The 16571-nt window shown below is 43.1% G+C and overlaps 1 protein-coding gene across 2 annotated transcripts in view; it reads right to left on the reverse strand.

The window, feature by feature from the left end:
* LOC142590559 (F-box only protein 6-like) overlaps positions 1 to 15215 on the reverse strand; it is a 32262-nt gene extending 17047 nt beyond the window's left edge. For both annotated transcript variants that reach the window (XR_012830182.1, XM_075702805.1), the window contains exons 1-4: positions 14827 to 15215; positions 10735 to 10824; positions 5924 to 6050; positions 3039 to 3174 (exon numbers count right to left, since the gene is read on the reverse strand). Coding sequence is in view for 1 of the 2 variants with exons in the window: in XM_075702805.1 (XP_075558920.1) it covers positions 3039 to 3174; positions 5924 to 6050; positions 10735 to 10824; positions 14827 to 15154 (681 nt within the window). In the remaining variant the exon portion in view is untranslated. The remainder of the gene's footprint in view (positions 1 to 3038; positions 3175 to 5923; positions 6051 to 10734; positions 10825 to 14826) is intronic.
* Between the last annotated feature and the right edge of the window lie 1356 nt (positions 15216 to 16571).

Consider the following 16571-nt stretch of genomic DNA (forward strand, 5'->3'; position numbering starts at 1 on the left):
ACATTCCTTGCTTCTTCAGTATTGCCACGTAGCCTGCATTCAAGTACTGCACAGATCACTTTGGACACTGCAAACGTTGCAACGAAGCGAAACGCCACCAGTGTCCACCACGACACGCGGAGTGTGCCTGCCTGCCAGCCTGCGTGTTCACGAGCTCCCACCGAGCTGCTGTCCCACAAATGGGACACGACCGCACGTGGTTTCATCAAGAGAGGCCGCAAACGGTGTTCGAGGCCAGTGGCTCGTGGCAGAGGATGTTCTTCGTCTGCCTTAGCTGCGCAGGCGACAGAGTGATCACCTTTAGCTCTGGGCACAAGTTCGCCCCTTAATAAGTAGCTAATTTTTATAAACCTCCGTTGACTAAAGTCTACAATATCATTAAAAAAATTAATGAAAGTAGCATACCAAGTATAATGTTTTAAATTCTTCTGCAAGTTTCATTTTGCACTTTGAATTAACGAATTAACATTAAGAATATTTTTGGTACAGGAACACATTTCGTGTGCAGTGTGTTTTGAAAACACCCAGGCACTGTGTCAAACACGCAGAACAAGAGTAGTGCACCACACGAGTACATACTCAAGCTTTTAGAAGCACTTTTTTTTCCTAACCGGCTTCACAAGTATATTTGCATTTTCAACACAGGCCTAAAAAATATTTATTAACCACATTGTTATTTCTTCTTTTCTTTCTGGCTTGCTCTAGAACTACTAGTACGTGCAGGGAGAGCCCCAGAAGCTAGTTTCACACCATTTGCTATCCAAAGGTAAAACTTGCAGGCTTGTTATGTCAACCTGAAATAGGTGCCTAGCATAAAAGAGCGCCAATGTAAGTGCATGTTTTCTATGTCCAAGTCATTTGACTTAAATTGCAAAGCACCATGCGTCTGTAAAGCCAGTTGGTATTGCAGAGATGACAACTGCGAATGGTGCACCTCATGGGATGCAGCCATGCGAGTTTCAGAGCCTCATTAGCCCCTATTCATACGCTGACACTTGTAACACAGCTAAGATATTTGCCCACCCTTAGCGGAAACGTCCTGTATTAGGATAGTAGTGAAGATAAATGCCGCAGTTTCCACAGCATGCCCGCCATGTGTTTCTATGTCACTGGCAGCTATGCGCACCCATCTCTGTTTCTGTCCCCTCAAAGTGGACATGGCTACGCTATTGCCGCAGACTTGCCAATATTAACGATATTATTTATAACTGATACAGAAGAAACTGTTTCAATGCGCATAATGTACTCATAAGAACAAAAATCGCATTCAGCACGTTCGGCTTGCTCCGCCGGCCACCATATTCGGCAGCCGCCTGCTTGTCATAGAGTTTCATACAATAATTATTGTAGAAACTCTATGCTGCTTGTTGACCTGGCAAACGCGGGATGAAAAAAATATATATTTTTTCGCTGGAAATTTAACCAGCATAATGATCGGACCACTGAATTTGCGTCAATTTTTTTCAACAAGAAAGTGTGATCATTATGCAAGTAAATATGGTACATGAGCAGCCTGATCGGCCTACATGGCCCAGCCACCTGGTGGCGCAGAGCTTAACCAGCCAAACAGAGAGATAATATAGGTGGTGTGCGAAAGGCCACCTTTCTGACATGTTTCCAACTCCCGAAATCGCTTATGGCACGTTCAAATAGCGAAAGCATAGCCTTTAATATTCGCTTTTTAAATCAAGAGGGCGCCACCCTATGGGACGTAGATTTGGACACCACCTACTGCTGTAAGCAAGTGTAATATATTTTAAACACTTAAAAAGACGTGTTTATGGTTATACTCCTGACAAAAATTTACACTAGCAGCTAAGTAGAATACACTTGGTTACTGTTATATCTCTGTGTTTGGTTGAGCTCTGTGCCACCAGGTGGCCGCTCCATGCAGGCCATTCACGTGTGCACCTCCGTTCATCCCATGAAGCGCCCAGTCCATTTGCACTAGCATTTACCCGAATACCAGACACGTAAAACTCTATCGTGGTAGCAATATCACAATAGAGTTGTATACTACATTTGGCTGTTGTGGTAGTAATACCACAACAGCCCGATGCACTGCACTTATTCCGCTTGCATGTTGCCTTGCGGAGGGAGAGGATGTTCTAGCTTGGCATGTCCCCAATTGCTAGATTTGCAGCCCACAACGTAACATGGCCGATCTATCGTGCTCGTGAAAAGAAAGCTCGAGATCAACATCGACCACGCAGCTCATGTCAACATGGAGAATGTTGTAACACAAATAGACACTTATTGTGTGCCGGAAGTGCTTGAGTGTATGTAGCGATAAACTGCCGTTGCGCATTCTTTCTGTTACTTATCTTTTTATTTAAACTAATTTGTCCACCATAAGGCTAGAAAAGCTATCAATGATGTGACCTGGGTAGCCAATTCGATCCCTCACCCAACTGATCTCACTTGGGTCAAACACGTCAGTTGGAATGGGGCGGCTGAAAACTCAGGGGAGCTGCGATTGGTAGCAACGCAGGTTTTTGAAACAGTATAATAAATGACATGCTTCATGTGGAGCGCTTAAATGTGTCAATGAGCAGAAGGACCTACTCTAACGACTCAGTATGTCTGTACAAAATCGTCAAAATTGTTTCAGGAACCCTTTAAAGGTAACTTAGACACAGAGAGTGGTGAGAGCCACTCAATTTCACTCATAATTATTTAAGAACATGAATAGTAAACTTGAGATAAATTTTATGTCTTCATGTGAATAAAGTATGCACCCGAAAATTCAGGTAAGGTTTTTCTGTGTCATCTGCTCTTGACATATTGGAGCCTGAGGATACATGGCAGCACATGGGGGCAACGGATTTGTTAGTTGAAAGCCAGACTGACACTCTTGCAAAGTAATTACTGAAAAAGTCAATGAAAGGTTCTGAATGAGTTCTATAAACTTAAAGTGGTGGTAAAGTTGCACTGTAGCCCAATCAATGGGATACTGAAAGCTGTTTCACACAAGAAGAGGTCCTCTTTGTGAAGTAAGCTTTTCTGTTCCGAGACATTTCAGAATGCCAAGCACTTGCCTGACTCCATTCACGGCCAAGCCACTGTTCAGTGACAATAGGGCCAGTAGTGAACTCGTGCAGCACTTTCCTTTTTTCGTTGAGGAGTGAGACAGTCAATGTGTACGTACAGCCACAATCAAATCGAGCTGCATGCCTATAAAAGAATGCAAAACACAAAAAGTTAATTAAGCACGTTAAACAACAGATATTTAACAATAAATTGTTTGACAAATGCATGCTGCCACGAGACCTAATACGAATAAGGCATTCCACAAAATAGAAAATCCGAGTGCAGAGCAGTGGGAGAGCGTGCTCTCCAGCGGCGACCCTAGCCTCCAAAGGAGGCTGGTGGATCATGCCCGACGAGCAGCCACGCTCAGTGGTGCCCTGGAATAGGGGCGCCAACCATGCAGGCCGGAGATCGGCATCGACCAATAGAAGATGAAGACATCCGGCCCGACCGCTGAATTACTCTTTCTAGGGCAATAAAGTTTACTTCCTCCTCCTCCTCCTCAACAGAAGCTCATCTGGTCAGGATGAAACATGACAAAGAAAGACATTTCAGATTCCATACAGAAGCCTTGTTCATACGGAAGCCACATTATGTACAAGGCTTCCATATGGTAGCCGAAAAGTCTTGCCTTTAAAGTTTTATTCTGTCGGTGCCTGGAATGGACAGTACATGGACTTATCTAAACTCTGCCCCTTTGGCGGTGCATAACCTCCAGGTTTCTTATTTTAAAGGGCTCCTCACCAGGCCACACAGCAAACTTCGGTTATATGCTGAAAGTTGTTACATGTCCTTTAAGGAACATTCTGCTGCAAAAAATTTTCAAATCGGCTCATTAATAGCCGATATAAATATTTCAGTGCCACAAACCCATGATTTCAGGAGGCGAGCCACACTGCCAATCGAGAAACTCTCTCCACTGGCCTCGTCTAGCCTTCGCAAGTGAAATTCCTTCCCTGTATTCTCCCATACCGGACCTCGAGGATCGTATGATGCATACGTCATGGGCCCCGCGTTCATTTTTTTTTTCCTCCTCACTTTTTTGCAGCATGGCGCCACTTCCAATGACAGCATCATGTGTGAGCTGTTGCGATTGTCTCGTTTCGCGCAGTGCACAATTTTGCACGCTGTGCATGAGGACACCTGACTAGTGTTGTGAGTCAATGCTACACGAATACCGAGGCAGACACAAGTGGATCACAGAGCATGATCCCACGCTGGAACATGGTAGAAAATCACATAGTTTCAGTGTCTGCGCGCGTGGCCACACAACATGCGAACAAGCAGACAAAACGAAAGTACATGTCTCTTGCTGTGGCGCGAAGTAAAACAAAAACACGCAGACATACGGTTTGCGCGTTTTATTATTTCTCTAAGCTTTAATTCGTCTATTGAAGCAACACATTACACAAAGAACCAGATGTTGCCTTGAATAATTCTCAAAGTCACGCATCACCATGAGTGGCATCACAGTACAAACAAGTGTACGTAGCCACACTAGCACATGTACGCCATCCTCCTGCTTGAAGTGTGGCAGCCACAAGGAGACGAAAACGGTATTTGGTTTGAAATTTCACATCTTTCTGCAGCGCGTAGCGGTGTAATATTTTGCAGACACAATCATTATCGTGCACTGTATGCTCAGCACTTATCAGCTCAAAATGGCCAGACCTGGTGACTACACAACATTCAACGCAACACAACACAACAGCTACACAACAGCTTTAACATTAAGCATAAACACTAAATCTGTTTAGACTGATAAAATATTCCATTATAACTCTATTTTCGTTAATTACACAATAAGGGGTTGATAACCAGATGGCAAACTTCCACTGAAAAAAAAAAAATCAGGTCGATACCCCAGTCACTGCAGTGTCATGGTTTTGAGACATTTTTTGTTTAATCAGGGCTGTTGTGGTTTAGTAAAAGTTCTCGAAACTTACCAAATTCAGCCATTGGCTGCTTTGCAATTCAATGCAGTCCATCTTGATTTATTACAAAATGAACAATGCTTGAACAGGTGTCATCAAAATCCATGATGTCACTGCAAGCTGGTGCAAGAACTTAAAGGTGGCTTTACCACCTGTCATGTTCTTGCACATTCACTGCCTTCAAGCCTCCTTTGCTTCTACAGTACCACAATAGCCATTCTCGGGGTACTAGTACAGCTCCACTTACTTTTCCATTAGTGTCCCTTCAGACTAATCCGTTGTCGTAATTTACAAATAAAGGAAGTGATTTAAAATATGCAAAATAAATTTACCCATGGTAAGTGCTACTTGCAACTAGTGAGACGAGCACTCAGAGGAGTCGATATTTATTTATGTGACAGAATTAATTACCTTCAAACTTAAATCACTGGACTGCTCTAGAGAGATGTGGTGTAGCTGCCACGCAATGCAGCTGAATGACAACGAACAGCAAAATAAACCCCAGTGCTATTTCTCAAGTGAGCCATGCTAAAACGTAGAAAGATACAGATATATTATTTCTGCAGAGGTTGAATGGCTACAGTTTCACATTTCTTTCACATTTCTCCATAGTAGTGTTATGCATTCAATGAAAGAAGGACGAATGTGATCGGCTGACACATACGGTGCGCCACACAAAGGCTGTATTTTATCACAAAGGTCCACACAGACCAAGGGGCAAACACTGCATGCATTGCGTTTCATTAGATCCATTCACAGAAACAAGCTTAGAGCTGCTTCAAAATCAGGACCTGTCCACATAGTGCAAAAGTGACTATGTTGTCACGGTAAGCGCTAAGATCAAATGACAGCATCAAGCTGATGTTGTTAGTGGTTAAATGCTAACAACTACACCCAGCTTCACCGCATTTCAGGTGTTCTCAGAGAAAGGATAACATGGCTTGTTGTCAGTCACACACCATTCTGAGACTTCAATGTGTGGCTTGAAGTTGTCCATTATTTCAGGAAGGACACCCTCGCTTGCAAGGCTGATGACTTGCTGCTTCGTGCATGCACCATAAGAAGTTGAAAAGCATCCCCGTTTATCTGTTGGGAAAATAAAACATGTCTTCAATTTGCTTAAAACTTGCTGCGTAAAAGGGACAAGAGAGAAGTGATGGTGAAAAATAAAGAAATTGCAGAAAAAATGGTTTGTGTCAAGAAACTTGCTAAGCAGCACCGTTCTACTGCTGTTACACAATTCTACGAAAAAATGCAGAATGCAATCTACGTGATCTAGTGCAGAATGCGATCCAGTGTTTGCACTCTGCGTAATGAAAGTAGCCTGCAGCAGACTAGTCATGCAAACAAGCAGAACTTTTCCCCATGCTGCCTAGATTCACAGAGCGTAACTTATAAGTGATTAGGATATAAACCAGTCATACTTCATCCACTGACTACTGTATTGGTGTATTACACTCAAAAAACCGTAAATATCTAACCTGTATTGAGTGAAAGGGCTTGGTATGGCAGAAAACAATGTAATTTGGAAAGTGAAGGTGCCACAACCTTCAAGTTCCAACAGCCGCTTAGTGATATGCAGGAGATAGTGGCAATGACTGGCTAAGGCTTGTGTATTGATGTTCGGCATGTTTACTTGTGTAAGGCCCACACTTTAACTCAGCAGTGCAGAAAATTGAGGATAAACGTCTTGTTAAGCATCACGTGCATAATCACATGCTGGTTAATTTCTGCACGCCACTACCAGACGGTACAAGTACAGTGCACTAGAAGGGGTTAGTGTGTTCAGGAAGGGCCCGTGGCTGACGCTTCTTTTGTAGATGTTACCAGGTGATGCACCTTCGGCATGGGCTGTATGGAAGTGGTCTGACACACTCTGCAATGACAGCTCGTTGCACCAGTTGCACTTGTGAACGTTTGTAGCTTAATCCTTTTTTTTCAAGGTCCTCACATGCTTCAAGGTGGAGTATTGTGTGAGGGGGTCTAAGAAAGGCTAAACATATTGAAAAGGAGAGCCTGCCAGCCCATTATATAAATGAAATACAGTGTTATAACAGTTAGCCATAGAAGTCACAAATGTTGCTTGTACATCGTTCGGCTGCAGAAAACCAACAAGTGTCGAAATGCACATGTGATTCTGACAATTACATGTCGCACATGAAAAAATTTATGAATGAAAACCTACTCCTTCATATGCAGATACCACTCAAACAATACATGGACATTCTGTAAGGAGACTGGCTACTTAATTTCTAAAATTCCCAGGATGAACACTCTACTGGAGACAACAAAAGTAATAATAGCAAAATGATTATTTGCCTAATTACTCAATTATTTAGTTAATATGAGTAATGCAAACCAAGAGCAAACTTAGTTTTCATTAATTAATTACTTAATTTGTACATCAGATAGTTGAATAATTAGTTAACTTATCTGAGATTAATTGAATAATCCATAATTATAAATTTTACTTACATGAGTTGATTTAAAGGTGGATAATTAAAAGTAATCAAATACTTTATATTGCATTCACATCTTTATACCATGACAACAGCTGTGTAAATTCACACTGGAACACCTCAGGAAAAAGAAAGCCTTTATTTTAAACGAATGCGTCGGTTGAACTACATAAACTACAAAAAAACATCACAAAACACAAAGTTGCATGTACACGCTAGCGGTGCACAACCAGCACAACTGACAACAGCAGGAGTGAGCGATGGGAAACCCTATGTGATGGATGTGGACACGGGCGCTGCTGCCGCATAGGCGGCTGGCATCCAAGTGCCAGACCTTGCCACACTTTCGGCCTCACGGCAACACACAGTGCATGCTGTCCCTGAGCACACTACCCCCTTATAGTAAGTACACTGTAGTACTGGTCAACTAGTTACTGTTCTGCCCTGCTGCTGCAATGGCATTATCATCGTCATCAGATCTCACGGCATAGATCCAGTGCACTTAAAGGTTATCGGGTGTGCTGCAGCACCCTGTTTAGCCCACTGCATCACACTTTTGGGGATGTTCTGCTGCAGTTTTGTTCGTGACCATCCTCAAGAGTTTTGAGGTGACAGGAATCTGACAGGTATGAATGGCAGAGTGAACGGCCAGCTTTGAGAAGGTGCTGATGAGGCAAGCTCACTAATAACAAGGATGACTGAATAAAATAGTCCATAGTTGGTTGCACCAGTGGTCGCATCCTTCTGTACAACAGTCCGAGTACAGTTCGACATTTCAGCGAGCAGCCATAACCCTGCCTCATGTAAAGCCTGCACGCTGTAGAAAATATAAAGAATGCTGACCTCACACAAGTAAATAGGGTATTTGAAGATACACATATTGCTTAAGCTCCATTAAGTATCTGTGGTAGGAAAAGGATAAATATTCATAAGAACACTGAAATCTGTGACACCATGCAACGATGTCATCTCTTCGGCGGCTTATGAATGGGATAGTAAATTGCAAGTTAGCCTTCAATTGCCATATTCTACAGAAATGCTGTGAAGGGCTCTCACACTGCATGTATCTGAATAAAATCACGGTGAAATATCCATGTCTAGCTATACAGTTACAAAAGTACAGGCACTCTTTGAAAAATTGAATAGTTGAAAAAAACCAAGCTTTTGCATAGCTTTGACATAAGGGCCATCAGACACTCATTAAAAGCCACTGAGGAATTTTATTGCAGCTACAATTCTCACCATATTATCTCGAACATCATTTTTAGAGCATGCTGATAGGCTACTAAACCAACAAAAGGAGACTATGAAAAATAATTTTTGTTATCTTTGAGTGACTGCACCTCCCGTATTTTCAAGTCATGCTGCCGAGCTCATATTTTACATGTTTATTTTACAGCATGCTGAATTATCCGACGGAGTGCAGTCACATGATTCAATTGGAGCTGCACACTGGAAATATATATATATTTTTTTTCATCATAATACTCTGAACAGATGCAATAGCTTCTTTTTCAAGTCATAAAGCTGAAACCAGTAAAGAGCAGGTTCTTTCCAGTGCATCCAACAGAGAAGACACACTCTATGTCAACACAAAAGATATGTGCACAGTAGCTGGCATCATCACTAATTTCTACTAGTCTGTTAGTAGCCTTCAGACTGGCTCAGATAGCTTTAAAGATGACTTCATGTTTTGGAAGCACCCAGCCCCAGATGCCCAGCTCACTGGGCATCTCTTAGCACTAGTCTGTGACCACATCAAGCACACAAAGCAGATCATCTTGACCTGGCGTTCAGAAAACGGTGTGTTCACTCTGTGCAATAGATTCACACGAGGAGGTGACATGCTCATTCATTGCATAGCTTCACATGCACAGTGAGCTGTTTTCAGTATTCTAGCTTAATCCTTATCCTGGCAAATAGGCTTCAAATCACATTTTTAAATCCCTTCCTCTCATCCGATATGTCCACTCCCTTAAATGCCAAACCCCAAAATCAATGATCTCGTCTGCTTTACAACTGCAATACAGCCTACCCTTCACAGCAGCCTGAAGCAACAGCACCTTTACTAGTGCCATGTTCTACACTGTTACTCAGTGATTGATGAAAATTGACCAATCATAAGATATTGTGGCAGAACCCATGTCACGATGACTGTTGATGATAATGCACTAGCATCGAACACGCATTGCCACTGTCGAAATTAGTTATGTATGAAGCATGTACTGCGGTGGGACTCCCCTTTCGCACATCCTTAGGAACACTCGGCGCCATCTAGCATTGCCACTACATAGCGTGGCCTCCGAAATGCATGGCATGCCAGCGCGTGTGAATGCCGAGAAATGCGTCATGAAGCAACCGGACTCCTCTCTCATGCTTCTTTCTGGACACACTGCACCATCTAGTCGCACTGCCAAGAAGTCCGCATGTTCCTTCTGAGACAAGATGTGTGACACGCCGGTGCCTGCGAATGCTGAGAATTGTTCCCTCGCTCGCTGCACACTCAGTGGCACATTATCAGTCCATCCATGGCACAGCTCACTAAAGCGTTGGCCTGAAAGGCATTAATTGAAAAGCAGCACATGCCCAGTGCACTTGTGAAACAGCCTGCCCATTTTTTTTTAAATTTTGATTTGAACCTCAAGGGTCCCCAGACGGGACTTTACTTTAGGGTAGCTGTCCTTGAGGAACACTTCTGAACTGGTTTCAATTCCAATCAGCATCTGAGAAATATAAAGGACCATTCTTGTCATTGCAGAGCAGCACATTTCCAGTAGCACATGCCTAGTTATCCAGGTTGGCATCAAAAATGTATATTCAAGAGTAGCACACACCTACTGGCACACACTCAGTGACCCAAGTTAGCATCAAAAAGGTTAACTTTAGAACAGCACAAACTAAGTGGCACATACCTAGTACTCCAAATCGCCGTCAAAGAATTTCTTCGAACAGTGGAACCTGCCCAATACCGTGTCTGCAGTGACCCATGTCGATGTGATAGACATTCGTTGACAAGCGGCAGGTATGTACCCATTGCCATCTACTCAGTGATCCAAGTTGATCCAATGGTTGGTTTTTAACAATGTTACCCCAGCACAGAAGCCATTCGACCACTGATTGCCCAGTGACCCAGGTAGGTGGGAAAGCAGTTAGATACACACAAACATAGATAGGCAGATGCATAGCTCCCGAAGAGTGTGTGAATTACCCTAAGAATACAGACACATTAAAAGGGGTGCATAGAGCAAAGTGTATGGTGTAAACTCACCAGCAACATGCAAAACAATGTTAATGAAGCAAGTTTTGCTTACCTAAAGGCAACGGGTCAGCGCCTTTTGGTGTTTTTTCATATTTCCATCCATCACCACCGTTTTCCATTATACGCCACGAGGCAAATGCACCTTACAAAAAAGAATGAAAGACTGAAAACCTTTCTGGCAATCTCGTAAGGTACAACTAGTTAAAGGTCAGCCAAAATGAGAATTGTCTTTACCACACAATTCTTATCTTGGAACAACCAAAACTACTCAAAAACTTGTGTACAGCTCTTTGCCTCGCCTCCTCCATTAACGTAGTTGGAAGCATTTCAAGTGTTTCTGTGGCCGTTTTTCCATGGAGGAAAGACTATCAAAGGCTGTTTGTTACAAACAGACATCATGATTGTGCAAGAGTAACGCGACAACAGTTGGAATAAGTGACACCAAAAACCTGTAGAACATCTTGTAATGATGTCGCCTTGGCTACTGACTTGTTAAGTGTCCACCTACACCCACCTAGTGGGAGATCACAGCAATGCAATTATGAAGAGCTCCATGAAGCTAGTATGGCCTTTCTTTCTGGCAGGGTGATGAACATCAATACATGGCTACTTTTACTGCCACAAATGAACAGCCTTAAAGCCAAACCCAAACAACAATAGAGTAGCTAGACTTTCGCTACACAACCTGACATGAAGGTTGGGCTCAGACAACTAATGAGCACTCTTAGGCACCTGCTTGCTTGACTAAAGGCTCCGGCTGCAAAGGTAGCACTTAAAAGTTATGAACCCTAATGGCACACTGCCTGCTACTCTATATCACTATACAATAGACTTACAGTCTACTGTGCACATGGAAAGACACAATGAAGCAAGTGTGCAGATTGTACTATACAACTATGCACACTGTAGTGATGCAGTCCTCTTCAACTCTCAAACCACCGTGGTGGCTATGGCATTTTGCTGCTGAGCATGAGTTTAGTGTTCGCGTAGACCGGGATGCGGTCTGATTGATTTAGATTGGAGTGACACGGTGATACGCACTCATTGCTCAAGCTCCCATGCTTTATTCCAGGTTGCCAACCGAGTACTCGCATTTGGCTAAATGCTGTTAATAGACACTACATTACCCTCCTTTGGGAAAATGAAATGAATGCGGACACAATGTGATTAGGGAAACCATAAACGGAAAACAGTTCACTGCTGAAAAGTTGTGAATGTCTCCTACAAACAAACAGTCACAATGTCAGGTTGCGAAATCAGAAAGATGGCGTGGAGGCTTTCTGTTTCTCTTTGGGTAGCACTCTCTTGGAGAACTCTGGTGCAATGCAGGTGGTGCAGGATCTGGCACTGAGGTGGGTAGAGGATATATGATGTTATCACAGTCAAATGATGTTTTGGCTGGTGCTTGTTTAAGGCCAGAGGCATCTTTGAAAAAACTTGAGTTGCGCGTTATAACTCTATTTCCTCTCGATGCCTTGATTTGTGATCCATGAACGCTGACAATGGTATAAGGGTCTGGATCATAGTACGAAGTGAACTTGTCGTGTCTGTCTTGCTTGCACAAGACTCGCTGACCGACACAGAAGCGATGTGGTTGAGCATGCCTTCGTGCATCAGCATGTTGTTTGTTGTATGCCCTTTTCTCACGCACAGTTGTTTTGAACTTTGTTATGTCTTCCGTTTCCGAAGCAGCTTCAACATAGCAAGGCAGAAGATTTCTCGCATCCCGGTCTACGCGAACACTAAAATGGTGTCAGAAGTGGGATGCGGTCTGATTGATTTAGATTGGAGTGACACGGTGATACGCACTCATTGCTCGAGCTCCCATGCTTTATTCCAGGTTGCCAACCGAGTACTCACATTTGGCTAAATGCTGTTAATAGACACTACAATGAGCACATGCCATTCCCAGCCAGCATTCTGACAGAGACAGAATGCAAAAACATTCATGTACCAAGCTTTCAGTGCCTTATCAAAGAACCTAGGTGGTCAAGATTAATCAGTAACCAATCACTACTGTGTCTTGTGCATAGTACCTGTGTTAGTGTACCACGTTAGACCCCTTAAACCTTTTCCCCTTTCTCAACATGAAAGTGTTCTTCCACACACTAAGTGTTAGAAATGGTAGTTAGCTCTTTTAAAGTTGCCAGCAGTGGTCAATTTTAACAGCCATACTTTTCGACAATCAATACTCTTACACTTGCAAAAGATTAGTTTACAGCACAATCTTTTCTGACTTCACCAGAATCTCTCTTGGGCAAAGGAGGATTCCCTGCCACACAGTACTTAAAGAAACACATCAACATGACACCGTAAGCTTTGGTCACCACTGAGGAAGTCCTCAAAATGAAAGATGTGTGTGTGTGTGGGTAGGTTTGCATGAGTGCACGAGCGTGTGTTATTAGTGGCTGCTTTATTGTGGACAAGTCACCTTTTCTGACTGCAAAAAGTAAGTCACTAACTAGCGGATGTGCTGATGAAAAACACATTCGAAAAGATGCAATTACGAAGCCTTCTCTGCTACTGTGCTTTCAAGTCTAATAAACAACTGTTCCACATGAAAAGTGATTTTGCTCCGTCCTGTACCTTTTGGAGGAATGAGACAGCATGATGAAATTAGGAATGGGATGTTGTGACACTCCTTAACTGCAATGCATGCTTGTGTCCTCATTTGATTTGCAGTTTTACTCTCTATAACTAACTGGTTATTTATCCCTGTAATTTATAACTTTCTTTTAACTCCTTTTCTAACACAAAATTACAACATGTAAGCATACATATTGTGGGACAAACAAACTGCTCGAGATTCGTGCGAAAGAACAGTACACATTCAAGAGGTAGGCAGCACACTTAGTTATAGGTCTGTTTCCTTGACATCGGAATAAACTGAGTTGGACAGTAGCTTGACCCTCCTTGACATTGAACCACAGAGCCTGCCAGCAATTCACTTTCGAGGGGTCCCAGGAAGATTAAAAGAAGGCTGAAGATAAAGTTATGTCTGATGTCTCACTGCAACTTTCTTTACGGGTACACCCATGAGCAAAAGTACATAGAGCAGTGATAGTGCATTAAAGCAGTTTTTTCCTCTGCCTGTGAATGTAACTTGAAATTGAGCACTGCAGTCCAAACTTGGCATTGTGAACTTTCTAGTGTGCTCGTCAATTTCAGTTTATGCATGTTAATTACAATAAAATATAGTTCTTTTTGGTGACCCTTTGGTCTGTATACTTGTCCAGAACGTGGCTTTGACACTTCATTAAAAAAAAAGTATTACTTTTTGTATGATTGTGCTTGTACGAACTTGCAGAAGTGTATCAGTCATATTTCTTTACAGGCAAAATTAAGAGCACTGATGTCATGGATATAGCTGTGAAGGTCATGACAGGAAGACGAGAAACCGATATTCTTCTTTCCTGTCCATCCTGACATATGCGCAGCAATGACAACACGTCAACATTGCGTCAAAGCTGCCAGAGCCACATGTGGCAGGGAGGAACAAAGGTCCTTTTGTCTGTGTTCAGTGTCTGCTCGCATATATAAGCTTTTAAGGTCATGTCTAATTTGTCCTACTCCTCCCAACAGAGCGTAGTCGGACCCGATTTGTTGTTCGCAAATTATTTTTGCGATTCCCTCACTTCCTCAAGGAAACTGTGCTGTTGTAGCCGAATGTCTGGGGTAAATTCAGAGCTGTGTCTACCTGACAAACAAACAATGCAATAAATTAAAAAGTGAAAATTGTCCCTTTTTTTCTCGCCTCTTCCCTTACACAATTCTCTCCCCGCCCCCTAGCGTGCCAGGCGCAAACCGAAAGTAAATCGATGATTACTACGGAAGACAGTCGTCGCGCACTGTCGGGGGGTGGTTTCCCTAGTGCTAACAATCAACACGTATGTTTTCTTTAGCCGAGTTGTTCATCCGCATGCGTTCGAGCTATCCGACACACGATGCCATCACCCGCACATACGTCAGCGCTGCCTTCTAAAACGTTAAAAGAGGCCTTAACGGACTACGTTAACGTTTTCGCGGAACAATTCTGCAAGTTCAAACACTCGACAGTGCTAATGAAATGCACAGTAGCTGAAATTTCGCGGTAAGAGGTATGCAATAAAAAAATGCATCCGCCTATGCGATGACAATTACGCACCTTTGGGAGAATCTCCGTGCCCGTTGCGAAGCAAATTCCTGCCGTACGGGTTCCCGATGTAAATACGTTGGTAGTAACGCGGTGGAAGCTCCTCTAAGTGGAACGAGGGAATGATCCTGCCGTCCCGCAGGCACTTGATCTTCCAGAAGCTGTTGCTGTCGATTATGTCTCGGAAAGGCTTGCATGTATTGCGACAACTTTTCAGCAGATCCGTGTGACTGACGAAAGACAGCACGTATTCTATTAACTGCTCTGGAAGGTTCATCAAAGGAAAAGGATCGACGGGTTCCATCGGTCTTTCAGCACGGAAACGCTTGGTGTGCTTCATGTCTATGTCAGATTACAGGCGGACTCGCGGACTAGCGAGAACATGCACTGTGGTTGGCGCGTCTACATGTACAAAAATCCCTCACGTGAGCTGATCCTAGGTACCAAGGAGGCATTGCTAGGTACCTAGAGACAGGATTGTTTAGGGACTTTTGAGAAGCCGCGATGGGAGCCTTAAACGGAGCTTTAGTGACATCACCTGGTCTGCCAGAATTCCACGAACTAAAATGCAGAGTAGATGTTTAATATTACTGGTACTAAGGGCACGATAAACACTGAGCTAGAGCTTAATACTCTGCCCTGTGATGTTCAGCTGCATCTCTGCCCGTTTTTCGCGCATGTCCAATACAACAGCGCAGACCCTCACCTTAACAATTTTATCAGGACCGTCAAACTAATCTTACAGCACAGAAAAACAATGTAAACACCCCAAGAGTTGATTAGCAAGTAATACTGGAAAGCACAAGTCTAGTGGCCAAGGGTGTGGTGAAGTGCTTTAAACACTCAACCGACACACCTCAAGTACTTAAAAATTTCTAGCATATTGATGCAGGTTGATCAGACTTACTGCGATATTGGTTGCTTTACAATGAAAATAATAGTATTGGATAAGAGGATTGGGGGGGGGGGGGGGGGCAAGCCACTTGTGTGCTGCTTGGCTATGTGAACCATATTGGTCCCAGAAATACTTAAAGGGGGTTCTTGTTTATGCATGCTGCTTGCATCCACTAATCTAAAGCTTTCTAATGTCAGCAGTATAAAGAGAGCCTGTAAAAATAGGGCTTTATACTCCACATCTCCAATTTTGTTTCTTCTATACTTGTACGGCCTAAACACTGTGCTGTCGCGACAGCATCTGCATAGCTCATTGCCTCATTTTGCGATAAAAGCAGTGATCACTCAGTTAATTGACTGAGACAGCCTTGACAAGAATTCCAATTTGGGACAGCCTTGGCAAGATTTCTTTAAACAGCTCATTTTTTAAGCACAAAGCATGTCATGCCCAACTAGAAAATTAAGCTAGCAATACGCTACTAGAAGTGGCTAAAAAATCAGCAGTCTTCTGAATTAGCTTGATTTGCAGCTCCTAAACTTGGCTATTATTGAATTAGGGCAAGGGAAGAACAGCTTGAATAAATATGAATAAAATGTCTCATCAGAAAGTTGTGGTGGTGTGCTGCAGACTAAGGCAGGAAGCCGTTTTGGCATTGGTCTACCTCTGTCTCAAAACCAAGCACCGCAGCCAACGAGACTTCACTTGGCTTTGACATCTTCAAATTCGCTTTCCCAAGCACAGAATACTGTCGAGGTGAGCTCAATGCACATCACCCACATTGGGAATGCAGACGTACGGCCAGGAGGATGCCACCTTGACGAAGCAGACAGCACAGACCTCAAATTAACAAATGACTGCAACT

The sequence above is a fragment of the Dermacentor variabilis genome, chromosome 8 (genome assembly GCF_050947875.1).
Source record: "Dermacentor variabilis isolate Ectoservices chromosome 8, ASM5094787v1, whole genome shotgun sequence".
NCBI lineage: Eukaryota > Metazoa > Arthropoda > Arachnida > Ixodida > Ixodidae > Dermacentor > Dermacentor variabilis.